Genomic DNA, 25,106 nt, shown 5'->3' on the forward strand with positions numbered 1-25,106 from the left:
CAGTCCAGTATAGGAAAGGTAAATGATAAGTGGTAATTATTAAAACTTTGGAAATTGCCCTATCCAAAGGAAAATAATGTGATGGCTGAGATTTGCTTGAAAATAATCCATTGAGGGTGGAAATGAAAGAAGGGTGGCCATAAGTTAATGATTATCGTAGCTGGGTCACAGGCACACATGGTAATACAATGAACTATTCTTTTTGCCTGAGTGTTTGGAACTTTCCATAGTAAAAATAATAGACGGTGAGCAGAGTATGGGATAAGAGAAGCAGAGTGGTTGTGGCTGACATCCAGCGACCCACTGGGAATTAACCTTTATCTTAATGTTATTAAATCTCAGGTCCAAGAGGAAAGTCCTTGGCCGTAAAGATTCAGAGGATGACCACTCCCGAAATCATTCTCCCTCCCCACCAGTGACACCCACTGGTGCTGCCCCCAGCCTGGCCTCCCAGAAACAAGTGGGATCCATTCAGAGAAGCGTCCGGAAAAGCAGCACCAGCAGTGACAACTTTAAAGCCCTGCTGCTGAAAAAGGGGAGTCGGTCAGACACTAGTGCCCGCATGTCCGCAGCGGAGATGCTCAAGAACACAGACCCTAGGTTCCAGAGGTCAAGGTCGGAGCCGGGGCCAGACACCCCCGAGAGTCCATCAAGCTGCTCCCCAAGCAAGAACAGAAGGGCCCAGGAGGAGTGGGCCAAGAACGAAGGCTTGATGCCTCGGAGTCTGTCCTTTTCCGGCCCCAGGTATGGCCGCAGTCGAACGCCGCCTTCTGCTGCCAGCAGCAGGTACAGCGTGCGGAACCGGATCCAGAGCAGCCCCATGACGGTGATCTCAGAGGGCGAAGGGGAAACCACGGAGGCCGTAGACAGCAGAGCTCCCCGGGCCCCGGGCGCTGAAAGGGGATGTTCGCTGGATGGACTGCCGGGGTATGAAATGGATGAGAGCAGCCTGTTCTGTGGCGTGGAGCCCGCTGCCTCGCTGGGGGCACAGGCTCCTGGCCCCATGGAGGGGCCGGCCAGTGCCGCGGGGAGGGATCTCTCAGAACAACGTGGAGGTCCTCCAAGGGAAGGGAGTTAGGGGCAAGAATGGGAACCTCCCAGGTGATGTGGGGAGATGTGCAGCACATGGCTGTAGGAAGCCTGGCAGGTACCCTGCGCTGCCCTGTCCGTGGTTCCTGCGCAGGGTTTGCGCTGTGGGCCGGGCTCGGCCAGCCCTGCGGCGGAAGGGGAGGGCTTAGGACTTAACTCGGCACTTGCCCTGTGGCTAAAAAGCAAGTAGAAGCTTAACTTCTGAAGGTGCTTCCTGGGGAAGATTTTTTTTTTTTTTTTTTTTTTTTTTTTTTTTTTTTTTTTTTTTTTTGCTAAATGCTGGGTGGGCGTGGAGGGTGTGTGTGTGTGTGTGCATTTGGAACGCTTTTTATGTAAAAAAAAAAAATACACACATACACACAAACAGCATGTACAGAAACGAGAGACAGAGTTAAACTAGGGAGAGTAATGGGATCTTCTGGATGAAGTGGTAATTGCTTTAAAAGTATTATGTTTATGGGAATTAGTGAGTTCCAGAAGGGAGAGGACCATTACTTATAAGAAAGAGGTGGTTGATTTGCTGGTTCTGAACGCACAGAACACATGCAGATATGTACAGGTGTGCTTTCGAGGTGAGCCGTGTGGTGAACCCCAAAAGCTGGGAAAGGGCTAAGTGACTAATTGGTTCAGGTACTTTTTTCTGGGGAAAAAAGGCTTTGTTTCTTTTTTGTAAAAATGACAGACATGTGGCGGTGGCAATGCTGTGACGGAGTCCGCTGCTGTGCAGCCACAGACACACAACTTTCAGCCTGATCTGTAGAAATGTGGGTAATTTTTTTTCATGACTTTCCTCCAGGAGTAGCAGCTGAGACCTCCTTTGAGAACTGAAATGCCGGTGTGCACATACAGAGAGGGTAAGAGAGGAGAGAGCAGGGGAGAGGACTGAGTGATACACTGCTGGAATTTGTCTCCTGCTTATTAAATAAAATTATTTTCAGAATTAAATTTAAAAACTTGCACTACAGAACTGTGGGTTGAGCTTTTCCTTTTACACCTTTTTTTTTTTTTAAACTAGAGTTTAAACTTCCATTTGGCAATTTCTCATCACTTGAAATGTCAACATTTGCTAACTTTTGGATATCCTTTTGGTTATACCAAAGAAAAAATTATGGCTATTTTTCCTTGAACTGCCTGCAGTATCATGTCCTCATTTAGAAAGGTCTATCAAAATCTATTATATATTCTCTTACTTTGAAGAAAATACTGAATAGCTCTTATTAGTCAAATAAACAAAAACTGGCAGGGCTTCACTATTAATTAGCCCTGGGAAATGAGTTTTTAGATTAAAAAGATTTTTTTTTTTTGCATCATTTGGTTTGTGTGTTTTTATATTTTTTTTTATAAATAATTGAATTGGCTAATTACCTTCTAATCTTAGCCAATTAGAATTTTAACACTTTTAGACATGGAAGAAAAGTGTGTAAAGTATTTATTTTTATGTGATATTCTTGTGACCCCCTTCCCCCACTTCCTCCCAACTGCCATGTACATAGACTCTCATTTGTTGGTTAAATAAAATCAGAATTTTGTCTCCTCCATCAGAAGGACCTAAGATGAGAATACTGAGATTATTGGCCTAAACCCAATGCAGCTGCCAATTGTCATCTTTTCTGGTATGAAAATATCTATAAGTTGGACTGCACAGGTGCAATCATCATAAGGTTTATACAATAAAACATTAGATACTCATTTTAGACACATCTTTGAGACAAAAACAAACCTAAGGAATTAAGACTCCTTCCATTCTCTGAAGAAAACAAATCATGTCTTTTCACACAACCAGAGATCAAGACCTGCCATTTGGCCAAGGGCAAAAGGACTTTACCATTTGGAGCAAGTGCCTGCTACATTGGGCACAAGAAGCTTTTTTTCTAAATTTTAGAAAAAGTGGTGTTGGCTTTTGAATATGAAATCTTACCATGGCTACCTAAAAAAGATTAGAATGTACGTGGATATCAAATTTAATATATAAATCATTTATTTTGAAGATAAGATATGCACCCTCAAAACTAATTATAAAACTTTTTTTAAAATCTCCATTTTTTAAAGGAAAAAATATATTAGGGTTTTAAATTTGCTTTGAATAAAACAGTTGTAAAGGAAACATTTGAACCATTTCTGTTGTTGTTTGTACATGCATTTCTGAATGATGAGATAGGTCTTGTACAGAACTGTTGAATGTTTTCCTGGATACAAACAGAACAGCAGTGATGACCAGAAGGTGCCTGTGGGAGGTGGGGACCCAACAGAGAGGAGATAGAACATCACAGACTTTGTGGATGGTGCCGTCTAAAAGGACATACGGAAAAGCAACTCTATATAATGTCCTATGGACTTTTGAATAAAATCCCAATAATGTATTGACTGAGAGTTCAGATGATGTGACATGTGGAGAGATGCAAGAACATTTCACAGCATAGATGAAATACAGGGAGACAAGAATCTAGACTCATCCCTGAACCACATCGCATCTTCAGATTTGCTGCTTTATTCTTCTGTGGGGCTTGCTACTGTTTAAGAACCAAATGATATTTAAAAACTCAGTGAGTGTAGACTCAATGACCCTTCCTTATACCCTGAGACATTAGGCACCAGAGAGTCATAGACAGAAGCCCCAGGGCTAAGTTAGTTCCACCTTATTTTTTCTAAGAGTTGGGCAAGAAACAGGACCATTTGGTCTGTCCGTTGGAAAACAGCCTCAACTCATCTGATTCCTGCTCTCCTATTTTTGAAGACTGTTGATTGAAACTGTTGCTTCTCATGTGGGGATGAGAGTGTATTTGTTTGGGGACTCAATGACAAAGAAAGAAAAGGAGGCATTTCTGTATCTCCATCTTATTCCCTGTCCAACACCATGCCCAGCTCTGGGGTGGACATCCCAGGAGGACAGAGGAAACAGGATTGGCTTCATGGGTTCTGCCTTAATGTATTTCCAGCGCATTAATTGTAGGTGAGTCATTGTTTATACTGCTGAGATTCCATCATGAAATGAGCGCCATAGGATAATTTACTTTCATAGACATTAGGATATTGTTTGGGGGTGGGGAGGGCAGGGAAGGAGGGTCTTTGGAATAAAACATGGACCCGATGCTTGAGGTCCTTATTCAGTTACTGTAACATAGTTTGTTTCAGTGATCTGCTCTAAACTACCTTCCACACAGGCCAGCCTTTATTCCCAGAACAAGGACTAGAGCAATCTCTAGTCATTTGTTCAGCATTGAAAGAAAGCCCTTTATTAAATACTTCTTACGTGCTAGGTAAGGATAAGAGAGTTCCAAGACAGAAAAATGTGGACGAGAGATCACTAAAGTGCCTGAAACCTAGTGAAAAAGACTTCCAGTGAACTAGCCTATAAGACATATAGCAGCATCAGAGTAGAGAAAAGGAAGAACACGGCAGACCCTGCTCCCCACCCACCCCTAATCGAGTTCTCCTTTACCAACAGAACACCTGGAATTGATTCAGGCTGGTAAAGCACCAACTAAAACACTAGACCACATCTCTTACCCCCCATCCCCACCCACCATAGTCAAGGGCTGTGTGTGTGGCAGTTTTGGCCAATGAGACATGGGCAGTAGTCTGGGAATTTCCAGGAACATTGCTTTCCTTATATGGGTGCCATCCCCTTCCTCCTTGTATCTGTAGAATGGATGGGAGGCCGGAGGAGGAATAGTACCCTCGTACCCTTTGAGGCACCAGTAAGGATGGAAGCCACACGTTGTGGAAGGCAGAGGAGAAAGGAGCCTGATCCACTGATAGCATGGAGTCACTGCCCCAGCCTTGGGCTGTCTACCTCCAGACCCACTGGGTAAGTCGTTTTCACCTGCTTTGCAGTTGGGTGATGGAGATGTCAGAGGAAGGTAAGAGAGGGGTTGGCTGTGGTGAACCTGAGCCAACTGTGCAGACGAGGAGGGTTTTGCCAGGCAAGGGAAGCTGGCAAACGACAGGCATTCCAAACAGGGGATAGCATGAGCAAAGGCACAGAAGCAAAGTGTCAAGAGGAAACCAAGGAGTTAAACTAGGAAGTCTCTAGAAAAACATAGTGGGGACTGAGACTGGAAAGGTCGTCTCGGGCAGGAATGTAGAAGACCCGGAATGTCGTCCCAAGCAATTTGGGGTTTGCTTTGTAGTATTGGGAAACAAGGAAGGTTTTACTGATGTGACCTGGCTTGGTTCTTAGCCTTCTTCTCAAGCTACCCTCTCCCTTGGTGACTGCTTCTAATCCCATAGCATGACATTAATATTATATATTCTGGTAATTCCCAAGTCTCCTGTCCTGACTTCATCCATGAACCCCAGATTAGTATATCAACTGCCTACTCAGAATCTGCATTTAGAGGTGTTTTAAACTTAAACATATCCAATTCTTTACCTTATCAGTGGGTGTTACCATTCACGCAAGGGCTCAGGCTCCAAGACCAGGCTCATCCTTGTGGTCTCTTTTCACCCCCACATCGAAACCAAAAGCTAGTCACGGCAACGATGTTGCCAAAATGTATCACAAATCCAGTTACTTCTCACCAGCTCCAATGCTCCCTCTCAGGTCCAGACTGTTATCTCTTGACCAGACCACTGTAGAGGCCTCCCAGCTGGTCTTCTTGCATTTACTGTGCATCTTAAACCACCCTCACTTCGCCGTACAAAGGCAGCTTTAGAAACAATTCATAGCACGTCCCTACTTGAAACCCTCCAAAGACGATGTGACCATTGGAATAGGATTCTAACTCCTTGTTGTGGCCTTTAAGATCTGCCACTATTCCCTCTCACTCAAGATTTGGCCTCATTCTCCTTCCTTCTGTCCCTGGACAGATGTTACTTTAGGCCTTAGAGCCTTATTTTAGATATTAAGAAGGAAGGTGCCTGTATTTCTATGCTGGTTTAGGTTCCTCAGGAAGGAGACACTGTAACACATTTGAAAAGGAAGAAAGGATGGAGGGTGGGTCAGGGAGAGTGCTCACCCTGCAGTGCTGATCTGAGTCCACCTGCTGGGGAACTCTGGGGAAAAGATCACTCCTTAGAGAAGTCCTGTGTTGGACAGAAACAGCTCGATCCTTTCCCAGGCCTTGCTTGGCTTTTGTCAAGAGGCCACCCTGAGAAGAGCATGCCCTCAGTTTCATAGCTTAGCGAAGTCATTGGCCACCAACCCTTCCTGCCTTAAGTATAGGGTGGTCTCAGCTTGAAAGCTAAGGTGGACCCTGGGAAAGCCAACAGTTAGAGGCTGTCAGCTCAGCACACTTCCTGCAGCTGCATGGCAAGTCTTTTCTCAAAGGGGGATCTAAGTGGCACATCCCCATGCCTGCCACACTCCACCCCTTGCACTGTACAGATCTGCTCCCCCATAAACATGTGGAAAGCAACTCCTCCAAGGGCCCTGGTGGACTTCTCTTCCTGAGCAGAAGTTGTAAATGAAGAGTTTGGTGGGACCAACTACAGCACCTTCCTGAACGTAGTCTCCAGGACACAGCCAGTCCTCCTCAGCCACCTCCTCCACTCTAAATTCCTTTCACCCTCACCTTGCATCTCTGTTGGTCTTAAGGGCTTTCCTGATGGTGTGAACCAAGCTCTTGTTCCTGAGGGGCCTGAGATCCTAGGAGCTGAACTCTTCTCAGACCAGGGCTGCTATACTTGTCCATTCAAGTTACAATTGAGCAAGGAGTACAAAGGGCACCCCTGAACTGAACTGTGCCCCCCACCCCAAATCTATATGTTGAAGCCCTAGCACCCAAGATGATGGTATTTGGAGACGGGGACTTTGGTAAGTAATTTGGTTTATGAGATTGGAGTCTCCAAGATGGGAGCAGTGTCCTTACAAGAAGAAAGAGACCAGCGCTCTCTCTCCCTCTCCGTCATGTGAGGACACAGGAGGTAGACCTCCTCAGGTACTGACTCGGCCAGCATCTTGATCTTAGAGTTCCCAGCCTCCAGAACTGTGAGAAATAAATGTCTGTGGTCTAAGCCACACAGGCTGGTCTTCTGTTACAGCAGCCCCAAAGGACTAAGTCAAAAATCCCCTGAGGGGCCTTCCTGCCTCATGTGACAGAGTTACTCCAGCACGCCCCTCCACCCGCCTTTTCCTTCCTTCCTCTATTTCCTCTCCCAACACTTCAGGCATTTCAATATTTCTATCACATTTTTTCAGACTACTAGGAGCATCCCTAAGCATCCCCTGGGGTTTCTCTCCCTTTCATCCCTAAGGGTGTTAAATCCTGTATCCTGAGCAATATCCCCAAGTCAATAAACTTTCCTTTATCCAGGCTTGTGTCCTGGCGCCTATGACTGAGCACCTTCAGAACGGAGTCCCAAGGGTCCTCTCCCGGCCCCTGCCGGTACATGTTGGCTAGGCTGCAACCTTGGTACATCGTCCATTTCTTAACGGGGGAGGATGCAGGCCCAGAATGTTCAGAAACTTCTAGGCAGTCAAAACTGTTGAGGGCATCCACTACATGTCCCCATTTCCTGTTCCAGGTTTGGTCCTGACCTTGACATGACAAATCAGGCTTGGCTGAATCTTTGTTCTTGGTTATTACTTTTCCCTTCCAGTCCTGTGCTTGCCTACTGCATGAGGTGAGGACTTCCTAGGAAGCTACCCAAGAGGCTCTTGCCCTCACAATTAGTTTAAAATTCTTTGTTAATTGACCTTAGCTTTTTTTTTTCATTATCCACCTGCAGGACAACAATCCAGCTAAGTAATAACCATGCAAGTCCACTGTCCTTGTACTCATCCACCGCACCCAATTTTTAAAACACCTGAATCATTCACCAGTCATCGCATTCCTTCTAAGTTGCTGTTTCAACTAAAGTTTTAATAACTAGACAGCCTACTTGTGCCAGGAGCTGTCTACACATGACCTGTCCACCAGGGACAGGGGCTTCCTAACCAGCCAGGCAGTGAGTGACTGACCCAGTTCCAAAATGCTGTCTTACCACCCACGATCTTGGGCCACTCTGATACCAGTTGTGCCAGTTCGATGCTGAGACAGAGTTGGGAGTACAAAAGATGTCTGGTGAAGTCACACCTCTGAAAGGAAAAGGGATTGGGCAGGGTAGCTATTGGATGGCAACACAGATCTGATAAAGCCTCTGCCAGCGCACCAGGGAGCTCCAGAGCCACGACTGTTTATAAGAAGGATCCTGAGTCAGACAGAAATGGCTAAGTCCTTGTGCCATCACCTTGCTCAGTCTTTGGCTTGCAGATGCCAAAACAAAGCACACTGTCCACTCCCACTGCCTCCCTCTGTCGTAACCTAGGGACCCTCTGAGAATAGTGTGTCTTCATCTCGAAGTCTGCAGTGGATCCTGCAGAAAGTACCAGCTGCAGACTTCAGCTACCTCCACCCCTCACAGCTGGGCAGCGGTCCTCTCGTGAAGGTGGATCTGAGTGGCACGCCTCCATGCTTGCCTGCCACGACTCCAAAGCCCAGAAAAGATATGACCATTCTTTGGCCACAATCACAAATAAGTGCCAGAAGTGATTCGTGACCACTTCGCTTCAGTAACCTCGCCTCCAAACCAGGCGTCTAAATCATGCTCATCAGCAGCAGCCTTGCTCTGGTAACCTCACCTCCTCAACTAAAGCGCCATCAGTTTCTAAGTGACCCTGAAAGTCCGCTAATCCTTGAACCTGGTGCTTCCTTAAACCCTGTGTAAGGTCAGCAGTTCTCTTTGTCCAGAGAGACTGTGTCCTGCAAGCGCAGCTCTCCTGGCTCAGCAAACAGTCCATGCAGCTTTGTTCTCGATAATGAAGGTGGCCTCTTCCTTTGACGCTGTCACCCCTGCTCAGAATGCTTCCCCCACCCCCAGGCTGTCATCTGAGTGGCTCCTTCTCAGCACTCAGGTCTCAAATGTCTCTTCCTCAGGGAGGACTTGCCTGACCCCCCATGTGATGTGACGTCCACCACACTCTGCCCAGCCGCAGTCTACCTCATTGCCCTGTTTCATTGGTGTTTGCACCCTCTTACTCTCTAGAATGTAAACTCTGTAAGATGGAGATGACACAAGGTGGCACAGAGCGTTGTTCTGAGGGTTGAATGTGGGAATTCAGGTGAAATGCTCAGAAGGGTGCACCCAGAAGGCAACCCATCCATGTGAGCTATGGAAACCACTAACTGTAGGTATGTTGGTCTGTTGTGTCCAGGTTAGGGAGATTAATTTTAATAGATACCATATAACGTCAGGACTAAAAGGACCTTGAGCATCATCTGGCCCCATCCTTTCATCCACTGGATATTCAAATCTCCCATGTAAGTGATCACGTGGTCCCTGCTTGAACACACACAATGATGGGAAAGGGAAGTAGTGTCATTCGTGGGCAGCTTTGCCTGTTGGGAAGTTACTAAGCTCCAACCTGCTTTTCTCCTCTGTACCTACAACCGCCATCCCCTAGGAGCCCACAATAAAGCTCAGGTCCTGCCCATGACAGGCTTGCAGGCACCATCGTGATGTTGTCCTCTCCAGCACAGGTGCGTTCCAATACAATTGGGTCAGCATTTCAAGCACCTTGATTTTGCAGCAACCCTCTCTTTGAATAACTAATCATTTTTATATGACCTACAGAAACACTGCATACAATACTTTAAAAATTCAAGTGAATTTTAAAGTTGATTGTTTGTATACATTTCTTTGGGGAAAAAAATGTCTTTCTTGAGTGTCAAAACAAAGTAGGAAGTCCCTAACTTCATAAATGTATTCCTTGTCATGAAATATTGTCAACACTCTTGGGTATTGGGAGATAAATCTTTAACATTTTTATTGATAATATCCTGAGGTGGGTAACATCCAACTGACACAAATCCAAGCAGAGAAAAGGCAACATGATTGTGATACAGTGAAGAAACGGGAAGTAATGTGTTTCCCTGGAGCCTCATAGAAATAAAGACCGACTTACATGTTTATAGAATACTGTCCCTGTTATCTGTGTATCTAAAGCTTCAAGCATTAAAAAGGCACAATGGAGATAAGCTTAATTCATAGCAGTACTCTCGGGTAGAGATGCCAGACACATTTCGCTTCTAGGTAACGTTGATGTCTATCTTAAACAGAAGTTTTGCGATTAACCTTCCTCTCATTTTCTCATTCCTTTTCTTTGGAGGGTTCATTTTTCTGAATCAGCCATACTTCATTATTTCTATCAAGCAATTTGAAAGGACTGTTGTAGCCTGCAGTGTAGTAAACCTTCTCATCGAAAACTTTTCCTTCTTCCCTCAAAATGCTTGCTAATGTCAAGAGCTGTTCTTGATTCTTTTGGCCACTAGAGAATCCATCGAAAGACCTACAAAGGAGAAAGTAAGTGACCATGAGTGAGTTTCATACAGAACGTCTGTCTAAGAAGAAAAACAAGAGCTGATACAACGAAACCTGGAAGGAGCGCCGTTTCAAAGCTCCTCCCTCTTGACAGCTGAACTGACCATTCCCTTCCTCTGGGTCCCAGGCTTAGTGTGATCTCACACACACTGGGGGGACCCAGGAGGAGGCGTACGTCCCATCTGTTGGGTAGATTTGGAATTTCCACCATCTCGTGCTCTAACTCTGTGCTTCTCAAACTCTAATGTGCACACGAGTCACCTGGGAATTTGCTAAAATGCTGATTCAGGAGGTCTGGGCTGGGGCCTGAGAGCCTTCATTTCTAACAATCTCTGGATAATGCTGATGCTCTTGGTCAGAGGACCACATGAAAACTCCCTTAGCAGCCTCCCTTCCAGATTTTTCATTCTGTATCGAATATTTCCCCTTTTCTTATTCTCCTTGGAGAAAGGATAGGCACTGTATTACAGGTGAATGTAACATAGTTTTGGCCCTATGAACTTACAGTCTAATGGAAGAGATGGATATTCTCTAGACAGCCTGAGAAGAGTTTTAACAGAGGCAGAAGCAAAGTGCTTGGGAACACTGAGGATATGAGTAAATCGGGAGTAAGGTGTGTCTTTGAGTTGGGTCTGGAGTAGAGGATGGTTTTGCTGGACAGAGAAAGTGGGGTTGGGGGGATAAGAAAAGAACAGAAGTCTAAAAATACAAAGCATTTTCACAGTGAGGCATAAATGAGGTCAGAAAGGTGAGTCACAGCCGGATGGAAGAACCTTATATATCATCCTAAGGCCTTTTGAGATTATTCTAAAGGATGTTGAGCAGAAAAGTAACTCAATCAGTTCTGAGTAAAAATATAGGAAGAGAGATGGGAACTAGTTTGCAGAGAGAAGGAGCCAGTTAGCAAGTTACTACAAGGCTGGGGATGAAAAGATAGTCAAAAGATTTAAATAAAAAGTGGGAAAATAAAAGTTTAAGTATAGATTTTAAGGAAGATAAACAAAAATACCCCGAGATTAAATCATGACAGCACACTGACTTATCTGAGTTGCTCACATGTAAACATGATGAATTTGAAGATTAAGAACAGGAAAAACAGAAACAGAAACATTCCTAATATGCCTTCTTTAGCACAAGATTTATTATCAATGTGCCAAAGGACAAGATCATTCCTACCATTCTTCAGAGAAGATGTAAGCTCCCAAAGGTACAAACCATCATGCCTCTTCTATTCAACGTCTCCCAGACATCTAGAATCATTCCTGGAATGCAGAGCCTTTTAAATCCCAGTTGAATCAGTATAGGGTACTATGTATATAAAGTAAAACGTTGAAGATAAGTGGACAAAACCGTTCTGTAATTTTCATCATGTTGACTGATAATGATAATTCTGAACCACATGTTAAGAAACATTTTGGCTTCCAAATTTATTATTTATGTCCTTAAGGAATAGCCAACTCTTAGTATGTTCTGCCTAAAGGAAATCTGTTTCAGACCCCACTTCTTCCCTGAAATCAAATACTAAGCCTCCTACTTAGAAATCATCTTTGTCCTCTGAATACATGTTGTTCTGCAATGATCTCTCCATGGCTTTTTTTCAGGATACAAACATGTTGAGCCTCCCTCTCTGCACGCTAGGAGCTGAAGGATGTGGACAGAGTAACATGTTGCTATATTCCTGGGGAAGTTACAGCCTATAAATAGGTCATTAGAATTTAAATAATAGGACAGAGTGGCTGGCTGACTGGTGAAACCGAGGAAGGCATCACAGACATGGTGCCATTGGATCTAAGTCCTGAAGGATGAAAATGGGCTCTCCAGAAAGAGAAAAAAGAGGGGGCTAGAGCTGGTAGTAATACCATGTTCAAGTATTTTGCATAAATTAACTCATGTGATCCTCATGGCAACCCTATGAGAGACGTAGGTACTATGTTCACACATATTTTACAGATGAGATTTTTGGCAAGGGAAGTCTGAGTAACCTGCCTGAGGTCAAAGGTAAAGAGGTGTAGAAGAACGCGGGCTGTACATTGAGGGCGGGAGGTCAGGAGAGCACAGTCCACAGGGAGACAGTTTGGGTCACATTCTGAAGGCACGTGTACAAGGTGAATAGTCCGAATGTCACACTGAAGCAAGGGGGAACAAACAGAGATTTGTAAATGGAGTAGCAGGTTGAAGGGGGTGGGGGTTGGTGCTATTCTTGTAGGAAGGGTCAGGGGTTCCAGAGTGGAGGGCGGGGTAGAGGGGGAGACCAGTGGGCAGAGAGAACAGCTGGGAGGCTCTTGAAGCGGGAACGTCAAGATACGAGATCGATAAACGTCGGAGCATCTAGTGAGTGTCAGGCACTGTGCCCGGCACCGGGCTAGCAAAGATGACAGGTGCGGCCCCACCAGGTGAGGGTAACGGTGGGGATGGAGGGAACAGAATCACCATCATTTCTGAGCGGAATGGGCCGGACCCAGGGACTGGCTGTCAGGAAAGGGTGTGTTTGATGTTGCTGACCGCGAAGGTCCTTGCTGGGCAGGCTGTCAGGTTGATGAGGCCCTTTACCGAGACAGGTTCTGTAAGACCAGAGAAAGTTTGGGAACTGGGGGAAGGCTCATTCTGAGAGCTGTGGAGTTTTATCCGCTGTCCCCGCCCCCATCCCCAACAAGCAGGGAAATCAGGGTTGGAGACAAAATTTGAGAGTCACTGGCCACAGATAGTTGCAGCGCTGTGAACAGATCGCCCAGAGCAGGTCTGCTATGACGCGAGGGTGAGTCAGTGCGGGCATCAACCGCTATTCCCCGGGGTGTGGAGTCGATGAGGCGCCGCTGAAGGGAGAGCAGCGGGAGGAGGGGCCTGACGGGAGAGTGACATGCTGAGAGTCAGAGGATGAACAAGGCTCAAGGGAACAGACTGCGCAGCACTCGGCCGCTGCGGGGGTCACATGGGAAAGCACTGCCCTAGAGTGGCAAGGGCAAGGGCCCTGCGGAGGGAGACAGCGCAGGCGCGGGGCGGCGGTCCCAAGCTGCGGGGGTTGGACGAGTAGTGAGAGTCGAGGCAGTAGAGAGTCTTATAACAGGTTGGTGGTGAAGAGAGGGTGAGAAAGAGAGGACTAAAGGGGCTCTAATGTGCGAGACTATTATCATGTACTGTGCGAGGTTTTTTTTTGTTTTTTTTTTTAATACCAACTGAGAGAATTTAATATAAGGAATGAGTTGAACAAGTATTGGAGATCTGAAAAACTAAAAAGGAACCAGTAAACCAACAGAGGCAATCACTGCAGGAAGCAGCCACCATCCTGTGGGCTGGCAGAGTAAAGGGAAAAGTGAGGGGTTAGCAGAACCTAGAAGTTGGGAGGAGGGTACCATTCACAATTTTAAGGTATTTTTTCTCCAGATTTAACTAGATAACAGGTAGGGGGAGTCTCACGGTTTTTAGGGGGTTGGGTAGGGTATAATTTTATGTTGCATCTTATTTGTGGCAGGCATGCAGAAACTTCTCATTGAATGAATTAGTTATTCCTTGAAACAGACACTTAGTAACAAGTAAAACTAAGCTACTAGGAAAACACCAGAAAATGCATTAGCTCTGTTTTTATGGAAGCTAAATTGCATAGAAGCTAAACTGTGAGGGCCGGCAAGTAAAACCAGCAGTCAGCAGGGCTATAAATTATCTGCCACTTACCGTACAAACACCGTCATTTCAGCTCTGTCTTCAATGAAGACATCTGACTCTGAAGGTCTGGGCGGATCAGATTGCTGTTCAGAGGGGATATACAGGGAAATGGTAATGGTAGACTCACTAAAAGGACCTGAACCGGGCTCCACGTAGCTTGTCACTGGAGCTGTCATCTTTATTTTCATCTCTGTGCCGTAAAAATATATATTTAAATGCAAAGGAGACCATGGAAGCAGATTTAATGTATTTATGACTACATTTAAAAACTTAATCTATTATTTTTTTGATTTGAGTTTCCTGATTTACTCAACATAAATATGTACCTTTAAGATAATTTTCATCTTAAAAAAATTAAGGGCAAAATGGCAATTCTCCACTGCCCACATTAAACACTTTCTGTGCTATTCATAAGTCTCATTAATAAATTCCATAGTCCAGTTCATTATTTTTACAATTCAGAAATTGACATCCGATTGGCCAGGTGACCTGTTAAAATATAAGCAGCATCAGAGCCAGACCAGAAGATAGATCTTGAGACTGGATCTTGTGTTCTTTGGCCCTTCCTGCCTCCTGATGTCTCTTACCTCACTAGTCAGCAAATGAGCTTAAAGCCTTAGCCATGAAAAGCCCTTAATGCTGGTTACACAGAGGCCCACTTCATCCAGCAGAATCACAGAGACGAGAGGCTGAAAAGCACTACCCAGTACTTAACCCTCCTCTAGACGCTGCTAAGGGTCTTGAGCTGTGTCCTCGTCTTCAAACAGTAAGTCTTTGACGATCTGGTTATTTTTCTATTCTAAAATGTATTTCTTCAGTAAGCGAAAACTCAGTAAGCCAGAGGTTTCAAGCACAACACAGTATATATAATTACAAGGTAAATTGCCTTCACCTTTCTCGTTTTTGCCTTCAATGTAGCTGTTCAGCCTTGTAAAGCCAGTCTGGATGGCTGAATCCCAGTCCATAGACTCAACCGAAGTGCTGACCCACTTGGCTGGTCCATAATGTCGGATCTCATAACTTCCGGGCTAGGATGGAACAGGGAAAACTTGGGGAAACAATTCTAAGGAGGCATAACGTGAGAAGCAACAGTACAGGTGCCTTGTGTCGGGTTCTCCTGGGAAGGCCTGTCCAGGGTTTGCGTACCCCTGGGGTCGGGCCTGAGGTTCTGGTTTCTTAGCGCCGGGCAGGGCGCGCGCCGGGCAGGGCCCTTCCCGCGCCACTCTGGTCTTGGGATTAGAGACGCCGGCGGCCTCCGTCCCACATGCAGGGATGGGGGGAGTTGGTTCAATTCGGGCTAAAAGCAAGCAACTGTTCAGCCTCCTCTGCCGGGACTGTTTTGGGACGTGATCGATCCCCCCCACCCCCCGAAAAGAAACTGAGACGTGGCCAAGACCTGGGGTTATAGCTCACCGGTCGAACTGTCCCGTTTGTGCAGCAATGCGGCCAGGGACTCGGAGCATTTTTAAAAATTGTATTTTTTACCTCGATCTATGGGACTCTTCGGCCTCATTGCAAATCAGCCCGAAGACAGCTCCGCGCTCCCCACCCCCTCAGCCCGCACCCTCCGCGCCCCGGTGCGGCGCCTACCTGGGGGCCCGCGTTCTCCGGGACCTCCCAGCCCGGCGTCTCCACGGCAGGGGCCTCCGAGGCCTCGGCTGCCCCGGGGTCCGGCTCCAGCACGTCGGCCATGGGCGGCACCGACGCTCCGGGGAAAGAGCCTGGCGAGTTGCGCCGGGAAGGAGGCTGAGCCCGGGCCACTCGGGGCCGCCCAGCCTGCGTGTCCCCGAGTCCCCGCCCCGCGGACGTGCGGCCCCGCTCCCCGCAGTGGAACCCCAAGTTCGCGGGACACCGCCCGGCCCGGGCCGGGAGGGGGCGCTGCGACTGCGATCCCGACCTGGGCAGCTCCGGCCGCCAGCTCCCCTGCGGGTATCCCCTGGAGACAGGTCGGCAGGGCCCGTTTGAGCCGGCTTTCTTTAGGGGTCTCTCCTGCCCCTGCCCTTAATAAACAGGCACACAGAGACGTCTACCGTAGTAGCCAGGGGCGGAGGGGGACCGAACAACTGGCTGCTGGGGTTTCTGGTGTAACCGGTCCGGGTACCTCTCCCGCGGCCCCACCCGTGCGGGGAGCCGGTTCTGCTGACAGGTCTACTCCAGGGGAGGGACGTGACCGCGGCCCGCCCTCGTGGGTGCCTTGAGTGAAAGGCAGGAGGGCGGGGCGGGGCCGGGGTGGGGTGCACTATCCTGCCGAATCTGACCCTGTCCACAGCCCTGTGGGCCGAGTGCTCCATGCAGGGGCTGGTCCCAGGACCCAGCCAGGGGCGAGGGGCTGCATTCATGCCTAGAGGGCGGCTTCAATCCCAAACTGCGGTCAGGGACCCTAAGGGGAGGAAGTTGGTGGGGTACAGTCATCCCTGGAGAAAGTCGTGAACTATCCTGGTTTCTCGACAGTTCAGGGAACCGAAATGAGCCCCAAACCTGAGTCATCGCACCAGCCCTTACTGGCTGGGAAGGTGCAGTGGGAGAGAGTGGTAACAGTGAGTGGCCAGACCTACTGGTTTTAAATGTTTTCAGTTAGATTTATTCTTCATTTTTTAAAGAGATTTATCGAAATATAATTCACATATCATACAATTCACCCATTTAAAGCATACCATGCGACAGTTTTTAACATATATTCACAGCTGTGCAACCATCACACCAGTGAAGTTTAGAACATTGTCATCATCCCCCCTCCGCCACCAAAAAAGAAACCGCACTGAAACCTCCTGGCCATCACTCTCCAATTCCCCATCCCCCAGTCCTAGGCAACTACTAATCTGCTCTTTGTCTCTATAGGTTTGCCTATTCTGGACATTTGCTATAAATGGGATCGTACAGTGTCTTAGTACACTGGGGCTGCTGTAACAATATACCACAGACTGGGCAGCTTGTAAACAACGGAAATTTATTTCTTACAGTTTTGGAGGCTGGAAGTCTGAGGTCAGGGTGCCAGCCAGCAAGGTGAGAGGAGGGCTTCTGCCTGGTGGCAGACTGCTTATGGTACTCTCACTTGGTGGAAGGGGCAAGGGAGCTTTCCCTAGTCTCTTTTATAAGGGCACTAATCCCATTCATGAGGGGTCTGCCCTCATGACCTAATTGCCTCCCAAAGGCCACACCTCTTTAATGCCATCACATCAGGGTTTCAACATATGAATTTGGGGGGATACAAATATGTAGACCTTAGTGTATAAAATATGGTCCTTTATGACTAGCTACTTTCATTTAGCAGATGTTTTCAAGGTTCATCCACACTGTGGCCTGTATCAGTACTTCATGTCTTTTAATGGCTGAAAAATATTCAGTTGAGTAAATACTTTGTTTATTAATTCATCAGTCAATGGACATTTGAGTTGTTTCAAACTTTTGGCTATCATAAACAGTAATGCTGCTATAAACATTTGTGTATAGGCTTCTGTATGGATGTATGTTTTTATTTCTCTTGGGTAAATACATAGGAGTGGAATTGCTGGGTCACATGATAACTCTATATTTAACTTTTTGAGGAACTGCCAGACTTTTTTTCAAGTGGTTGCACTATTTTAGATTTTCACCAGTGGGGTCTCAGCATTCTGTTCCTCCACATCCTCACCAGCACTTGTTACTATCTGACCTTTTTACTGTAGCCATCCGAGTGGGTGTGCCTAGTGCTTTAACAACTTTTATTCTGATATATAATTCACACAAAAGTCACTGTTTTAAAGTATACAATTCAGTGATTTTTATATGTTCCCTGTTATACAACGATCATCAGCATCTAAGGACATTCCATCACTCCAGAAGCCCTGCACAATTTAGCAGGCACTCTCAACCTCCCAGCCCCTCATGACCACTAATCTGCCTTCTGTCTCTATTCGTTTGCCAGTTCTGGACATTTCGTATAAATGGAGCTATGTAATACGTGACCTTTGATAACTGGATTCTTTCGCTCAGTGTAATGTTTTCAGGATTCATCCATGTTGTAGCACATATCAGTACTTCATTCCTTTTTATTGCTGAATGATACCCTGTTGTATGGGCCTAGTGCTTTTAAAGCAATTGATGCCTTCTCTTGTCCTTCCCCTTCCCAGCCCAAACAGGTGTGCAGTGGCCTGCGGATACATGACACTTTCTAGTGTTTATAGAAAATCTATTATTATGCTGAATTAAGTTTGAATTATTTAGTGAAAGCTAAATAATGAATTTTGACTTATTTTTTTTAAATAGCCTGTTTATTTTAACTTATGTAAGAGATGTGATCTGTTGCTTAGGTAACTTTGCAAAGTTGAGAATACAATTTTACCTTACAGAAAGGTTTTTTTTAAAAGAGGAAAAGGAAATAATTTACATTGTTGTTTAAGAAATCAGTTGTTCTTTTCATCTGTAGCATACCTTTTACAGTATCAATGCTTTCTGAGGGGAAACCCCCTTTTTTTTTTCTTTTTTACAAATGAGACATAAATCTTTATTTCACAAAAAATTCACTTTCTAATGAGACATGTACTGGGGATGTAGTTTAAAATACTGGGAAAGCTAGATGCTGGGTGTCACCCAGGCAGCAGCAAAGATGTGGTTACTCCAAGGCCAGTTTGTTCCTGGGGCTTTAGGCAGCAGGGACCAGATGCACCAGTATTGTCCAACCCGTTTTACTTAGTGCCACCTCCTTTTTGGGGACCATTAGTCCTCATTTCATGTCAGATTTTCACTAGAGACTCCCTGTTCTTCCAAATGAGTTCATGACCGTTAAGTAATATACCATGTTCCAAAGACAGCTTGGCATGAACCACCACGTATGTGAGTGACAAGGGGCTCAGACGACTCCAGCCCACTGCCACTGAGTCACCTCTAGATATCCTCAATGCTTCCAAGCTGAGGCCCCAGAGGTCACGGGATAGACATAAGCTGTCTCTTCAGTACCACAGAATCTGTACATGTAATAAAATAGTTGTTTTTTTGTGCCACTCAATTGAGGTGATTTTTTTTTCAGGAATAATAACTGGAAGAGTTACTGATAAATCATCTACATATAGTGCTGCAGTAGGTGTTGGTGGGCTTCAGTAATGTATAAAATTTGGTCTCAGTCTTCACATATTTTATAGTCATTTACATACATCAGGTCATTTACTCTGAGGTCACTCTTGTACTCACGATGTAATTAAATATTGGTCTTTTTATAGTTACCACTATCTCACATATGATAAGTATAAAATGGGTAGCAACTGGGTTTTCTAACAGAAAATGTAATCTTTTCTTTTGCCTGGTTTCTCCTTTGGTTTTTGGTGAGAATTTTAATACTCATCCATTATTTAGACACAAAACAACCTATGAAGCCCCATTTACACTAAGCACTTGGCTCAGTGCCTGACATATAATTGCTTGATAAATGTTGAATGAATGCCAGTCAGAATCTGTCAGACACATGGATAGTGATTAAGTGTTTTTAGAAGCACCTGTGACCTACCCTTCTCATGGGCCACAGAAAAAGAAGATTCGTTTATTGAATGTGGGGCTGATGATAAGAAAGCTAAAGTCTAAAGCTGGGAATGTTTTTAAAAATTAAAACATCAATTCTAATCAATATGGGGCTGATAGAACTTCTGAGACTGTGGCGAGTGTTTATAAAAGCAGACAGGGATATCCACACTGATTTTAAAAGGTTTACGCTTTGAAGTAAAAGTAGATAACCAAATACACCACAACTAGGTAGCTCACATTCTCAAAAACCTCTTAAACTAAATCCTTGATGTGGCTAAGGGGAAATGCTTCTAATATATCACTTGAAGGACCATTTCCTAAAAACTTGGGATAGTTAAGATGGTCCCTTTAACTCTTGTGTATGGGACTTTTGCTGTTGTCTTAAATTATTACATTATTTATTGATTAGGACAGACTAAAGAATTGATAGGAATTGGACTCAACACCCTAATGACTTTTTTAGAACAGAGGTGTTCAATGCTCCCACTTCTGAGAAGAGGAGCCACTTTGCCCTAGTCGTGAGCATATACCTGCGAACCAGTCAGTTCTCAGCATGTCTGTGGGCCGCGAGTACTGGTCACCCCAGGCAGTTCTACACCTGAGTTTGTCTGGGTCTGAATGTTCATGATGAGTTCCAAACATGGGAGGGCTCAGTGGCAGATTAAGAATTGACTCCAAGATCGAGGAAAAGTTGAACAGTAATGCCTGGGACTTCTCACCTTCTAGATCAGTGCTTCTCAAACTATCTGTGATGGGGGACCCTCTCCCTTAAAAAAAAAAATTCTGGTTCATCATAAACCAATATGTGATTCTCCTGCCCATGACTTGGTTTAGCTCACTACATGCTTCTTAACCCACAAGTTCAACAATTATTTAACTGGTCTATACTATGCTCAGTGAGATGAATCCACTGATCATGTGCATGGACTTTGTAAAAATGTTAGACTCCTATGATATTTCTAAACATTTATGTCAATTTCTTTAATTATCTTAACTCAGACTGGCAGCAAATAGTTTGTAAGCCAGGACTACTGCATAGATCATGCTTTGAAGGACATTTATTTAGATGGACTTCCCAGTCCCCTAACCTGTTTTAGGGTCTCACACCCATTCTTCCTTACTTACCCCTGGGGTTGACTTTGTGGATCACTGGCTTATATTTACACTTAAGAAAGATTATTTGCATATTATATTATTTATATATATATTTATTCTATATTCTTATATTTATATTTATATAAATATAGGTTTTATAGTAATATAAATTCATATTTAAATACATTCTATAAATTTTTGCTTTAGATTGTTTTTTATGTATTTGTTTATTTAATGTTTTAGGAATATGGGGGGTTTTTTTCCAGGTTCATATTTATTGTACAAATTGAATATTTTTTGATGAGTTGACATTAGCTTTTCCAGGCATGAGAACTTAACGGATGAGGTAGAGACAGGTTGGAATCCATTAATGTTGCTTTTATAGCTGGAATTCTTTTGGACTTGCACTTGAAGTACAGGACAATCATAGCAACGCCTCTGTATGTGGCCAGTACATGGTTCATTTTACTTGTGAGAGTATAAAAGGTGAAATTTTTTTAATACCAGTGAACTGGAATTGGGCATTAGTTTCTGGACCTACCATGGCTTTAATCCTGCCATAGTCACAAATTCTGTAGTCTACGTTCTTCCACATACAAAGCCACCCCTCTGCCAGGTCAGAAGAAGGTACCCCCTTCAAGGCTTAAACCCAAATTTAGGAGTCTGGCTTTCCATCCCAACTCTCCTACTTTCTGGTTATGTGACCTTGGACATGTGATTCAGCCTTACTGAATCTGTTTCTTTGTTTTTACAAACATATGGTACTTACTTGATACGATTTTAAGGATTCTAAGAGGTAATGCCTGGTTGTCTCTTTACCCAGTGCTTTTCATGTTGTATGCTGATAAATGATAGCTTTTAGAGCAGTCTTTAATGAATAAAAACTCCGGATCATTTCATTAGGAACTGATACTGGTTCCTTGAATTCACCTGGTCCCCTGCTCATTGAACACACATCCTACTTGGCCATGGTTTATAATTCTTTCCCCCTCTCCCCATCTTTATGTATGATAAGTTTTTCTTGCTCAGAAATCTACTCTGTCTAAAACTGATAGAGCTAGTCCTGCTTTCTTTCAATTAGTGTTAGCATGACATATTTTTCCCCATGCGTTTATTTTTAATTTATGTGTGTCTTCATATTTTCAATGGGTTTCTTGTAGATAAAATGTAGTTGGGTCTTGTTTTTTAATACACTCTGACAAAGTCTTTTAATTGGTGTATTTAGACAACTGAAGTTCAAAATGATTATTAATAGCTACTGTGTTTTGGGTTTTGTTTTTTTTTTTTTACTGTTTTCTAGTCATTGTCCTTGTTCTTTGTTCCTATTTTTGTCTTCCACTCTTTTCCTGCTTTTGTGGTTTTAATTGAGCATTTTATAAGAGTCCATTTTTCTCTCATTTCTTAGCACATCAATTACACTTTTTAAAAACCCTTTTAAGGTGGTTGCCCTAGAGTTTGCAATATACATTTACAACTAATCTAAGTCCACTTTCCAATAACCCTGTGCTGCTTCATGGATAGTGCAAGTACCTTATAATAACAAAATATTCTTAATTTCTCCCTCCTGTTCCTTGTGTCATTGCTGTCATTCATTTCACTTAAACATAAACTATAATCAAACATATTTTTGCTATTATTATTTTGAACAAATTGTTATCTGCTAGATTAATTAAGAATAATAAAAAAAGATGATTCTTTTACCTCCACTTATTCCTTTTCTAATTCTCTTCCTTTCTTATTCAAGTTTCTGACCCATATCATTTTCCTTCTCTCTGAAAAACTTCTTTTAACATGTCTTTCAAGGCAGGTCTTTTGGCAGCAAATCCCCTCCGTTTTTGTTTGTCTAAGAAAGCTTATATTTATCCTTCACTTCTGAAGAATAATTTTGCAGGGTACAGAATTCAGGTTGGTGTTTTTAGCTCTGAACGTTTAAATTTCACTCTGCTCCACTTGCTTATGTGGTTTCTGAGACGCACGTAATTCTCATCTTTCTCTTCTATAGGTCAGGCTTTTCTTCCCCTCCTGTGACTTCTTTCAAGATTTCTTCTTTATTTTTGATTTTCTGCAGTTTGAGTATGATACGCCTGGGGGTAGTGTTTTTTGGCATTATTCTTTCTTGGTGTTCTCTGAGTTTCCTGGATCTGTGGTTTGACGTTAATTTAGGGAGAATTTGCTGTCATTGTTGCTTCAAATATTTCTTCTGTTCCTTCCTCTTCCTCTTCTTTTTCTGGTATTTGCATTACACGTATGTAACCCCATTTATAGTCGTCTCATTTCTTGGATAGTCTCCCCACCCCCCACCCCCAGTTTTTTCCTCTTTACTTTTCCGTTTTGGAAGTTTTATTAGTATTTCCTTAAGCTCAGAGATTCTTTCCTCAGCTGTGTCCAGTCTACTGGTAAGCCCATCAAAGCATTCTTCATTTCTGTTACAATGTTTCGGGTCTCTAGCATTTGTGGGTGTTTTGTTTTTTGTTTTTTTGGTGTTTTCTTAGAATTTCCATTTCTCTGCAGGCATTGCCTGTCTGTGCTTGCATGTGGTCTGTTTTTTTGTTTTTTTTTTGTTTTTTTGTTTTTTCCGTTACAGCCCTTTGCCTATTAATCATATTTATTTTACATTCCTGGTCAGGTAATTCCCAAAACATTCCTGCCAAATGTGAATCTATTTCTAATGCTTGCTTTGTCTCTTCAAACTGTAGTTTTTGCCTTTTCGTATGCTTTACAATTTTTTCTTGAAAAGTAAACTTGATGTAGAGGCAGTAAATAGGCCTTTAATAATGTGATGGTTAGGTGTGGGGGAAGGGAAAATGCTTCTTTGTTTCATGATTGGGTCTCAGTCTTGAGTGAGCCTGTGCTCCTGGGCTGTGAACTTCACAAGTGCTTCTCTGCCTTTTTTTTTTTTTCTCCCCCCACCCCCTTAATTGGAAGGAGATGGCTCAAGGGGCTGGAGGTGGGTATTTCCGTCCCCCAGTATAAGACCAGAGGCAGCTGGAGCTGAGAATTTCCTTTCCCCAGGTCAGGCCCTGATGAGACCCCAGCAGGCAGGGCCCTGGTAAAACAGCTTCACCTGTGGGCAGACCTTGTTAAGAACAGAAAGCTCTGGCACATTTCAAAATGGCTCCTCTTCCCCTCCCACTGGAAGCGTGAGAAGATTTTCTCCCAGATCTCCGCGGTCAGCATCTGGTAGGGCTCCTAGAGGCAAAACTCACAAAATGTGGGGTCTCTCTGGAGTTTTTAGGCCTCAGAAGTGTCTACTCTGAGCTCCAGCAACCCACTTACAGGTCGGCTTTCCCCACCCGCCGCTGGGTCCTGAGGAGGTTCCTGCTCGTGAATTTCTGCTCCAGTAAGTCATGACTCTCTGTACCTGTCTGTCTCTCTAATTTGGGGGCCGGTGGTTTGCCCTGTGACCTCAGTTCTCTGATAGATTTAAAAAGAGTTGGCTTTTCAATTTGTTTGGATTTTTCTTGTTGTTAAGATGGAGGAATGACTTTCACGCTCCTTACATGCCAGACTGGAAACTGCACTCCTTTTCCTTTGTATAAAATGATGCCTGAGTGGTATTTTCTGGTCCACTGCAGAACTTAGTAAAAATGTCTACATTCTAATCACCATTCCTATTATACCCCCTCCCATTCTCAATCTTTTCTGGCTACAGTGATTGCTTCCCCAGATACTTTTTAGCTGTTAACAGTCTGGTTCTTTCATTTGTGGATTTTCTTCAGTTTCGCTGTCTGTCTTGGAGTGCTAACAACAGGACTACCCGTGTGCGCCGACTGTGTCAACATTTAAACAGGGATGTACTGTTTACACTGCTCTAATATGCTGCTTGCAAATCCTGCTTCGTGAATTGAATTGGCGTCAGACGCACATTAGGCTGCTGGTTTTGGGGAAGAGTTTACAGGGAATGTTGGGTTATAAATGATGGCTCAAAGCTAGCTTTACAGATTGAGTTTTCTCTAAACCTATTACCTTCCATCTGTTTATGCTGATGCTCGCCTTTATTTTGTACCCACTCACATGACCTAGAGAAATGGCTTTCAGGCTTGCCTTTATATTAGAATCACCTGGTCTATTAAATTCTATTTAATTGGTCTAGATGGGTTCTTATATCAGTATTTCTAAAGGTTCCTCAGGTAATTCTACCATGCAAATAGCGTTGAAGTTTGCTGGTCTGTAGCAAGGTCAGCAAACTTTTTTTTTTAAAGCACTGTATAGTAAATATTTTAGCCTTTGAAAATCATACAGTCTCTGTTGTGACTGCTTGACTTTGATGTGACAGCTGTAGGCAAGTGGGCGTGGCTGTGCTCCAACTTTATTTCTAGACACTCAAATTCAAATTTATATAATTTTCATGTCGTGAAATATTATTCATTCGATTTTTTTCAACTATTAACAAAATCTGAAAATCAGTCTTTGCCCACAGGATGTACTGTAACAGGTTGCAAGTGGCATCTGGCCTGGGGGCTGTAGTT

General features: G+C 44.2%; 2 protein-coding genes and 1 pseudogene across 9 annotated transcripts in view; 1 reads left to right on the forward strand and 2 right to left on the reverse strand.

The window, feature by feature from the left end:
* The window catches only part of NHSL1 (NHS like 1), a 214,859-nt gene extending 211,664 nt beyond the window's left edge, over nucleotides 1–3,195 (forward strand). For all 8 annotated transcript variants that reach the window (XM_074368275.1, XM_074368277.1, XM_074368280.1 and 5 more), the window contains one exon: nucleotides 343–3,195. In XM_074368275.1, coding sequence (XP_074224376.1) covers nucleotides 343–1,078 — 736 coding nt within the window. In that variant the 3' untranslated portion in view covers nucleotides 1,079–3,195. The remainder of the gene's footprint in view (nucleotides 1–342) is intronic.
* A 6,613-nt stretch (nucleotides 3,196–9,808) lies between these two features.
* Nucleotides 9,809–16,060, reverse strand: HEBP2 (heme binding protein 2). Its single transcript, XM_010965639.3, has 4 exons — nucleotides 15,640–16,060; nucleotides 14,942–15,077; nucleotides 14,059–14,239; nucleotides 9,809–10,357 (listed from the first exon to the last, which is right to left on the reverse strand). Exons 1-4 carry the CDS (start codon nucleotides 15,739–15,741, stop codon nucleotides 10,159–10,161), a joined length of 618 nt encoding a protein of 205 aa, XP_010963941.2. The 5' UTR covers nucleotides 15,742–16,060; the 3' UTR covers nucleotides 9,809–10,158.
* A 4,888-nt stretch (nucleotides 16,061–20,948) lies between these two features.
* LOC123619760 (ATP synthase F(0) complex subunit k, mitochondrial pseudogene) lies at nucleotides 20,949–21,181 on the reverse strand (annotated as a pseudogene).
* Between the last annotated feature and the right edge of the window lie 3,925 nt (nucleotides 21,182–25,106).

Source organism: Camelus bactrianus, chromosome 8 (assembly GCF_048773025.1).
Source record: "Camelus bactrianus isolate YW-2024 breed Bactrian camel chromosome 8, ASM4877302v1, whole genome shotgun sequence".
In the NCBI taxonomy this organism is placed as follows: Eukaryota; Metazoa; Chordata; class Mammalia; order Artiodactyla; family Camelidae; genus Camelus; species Camelus bactrianus.

Excerpts from the sequence above, each read along its gene's own strand:
- HEBP2 (XM_010965639.3), bottom strand. The coding sequence starts at position 15,741 with ATGGCCGACGTGCTGGAGCCGGACCCCGGGGCAGCCGAGGCCTCGGAG. Across the intron at positions 15,078-15,639 it reads CGGAGAACGCGGGCCCCCAG|CCCGGAAGTTATGAGATCCG; the intron begins GTAGGCGCCGCA and ends GTTCCATCCTAG. Across the intron at positions 10,358-14,058 it reads GAAATGACGGTGTTTGTACG|GTCTTTCGATGGATTCTCTA; the intron begins GTAAGTGGCAGA and ends TCTCCTTTGTAG.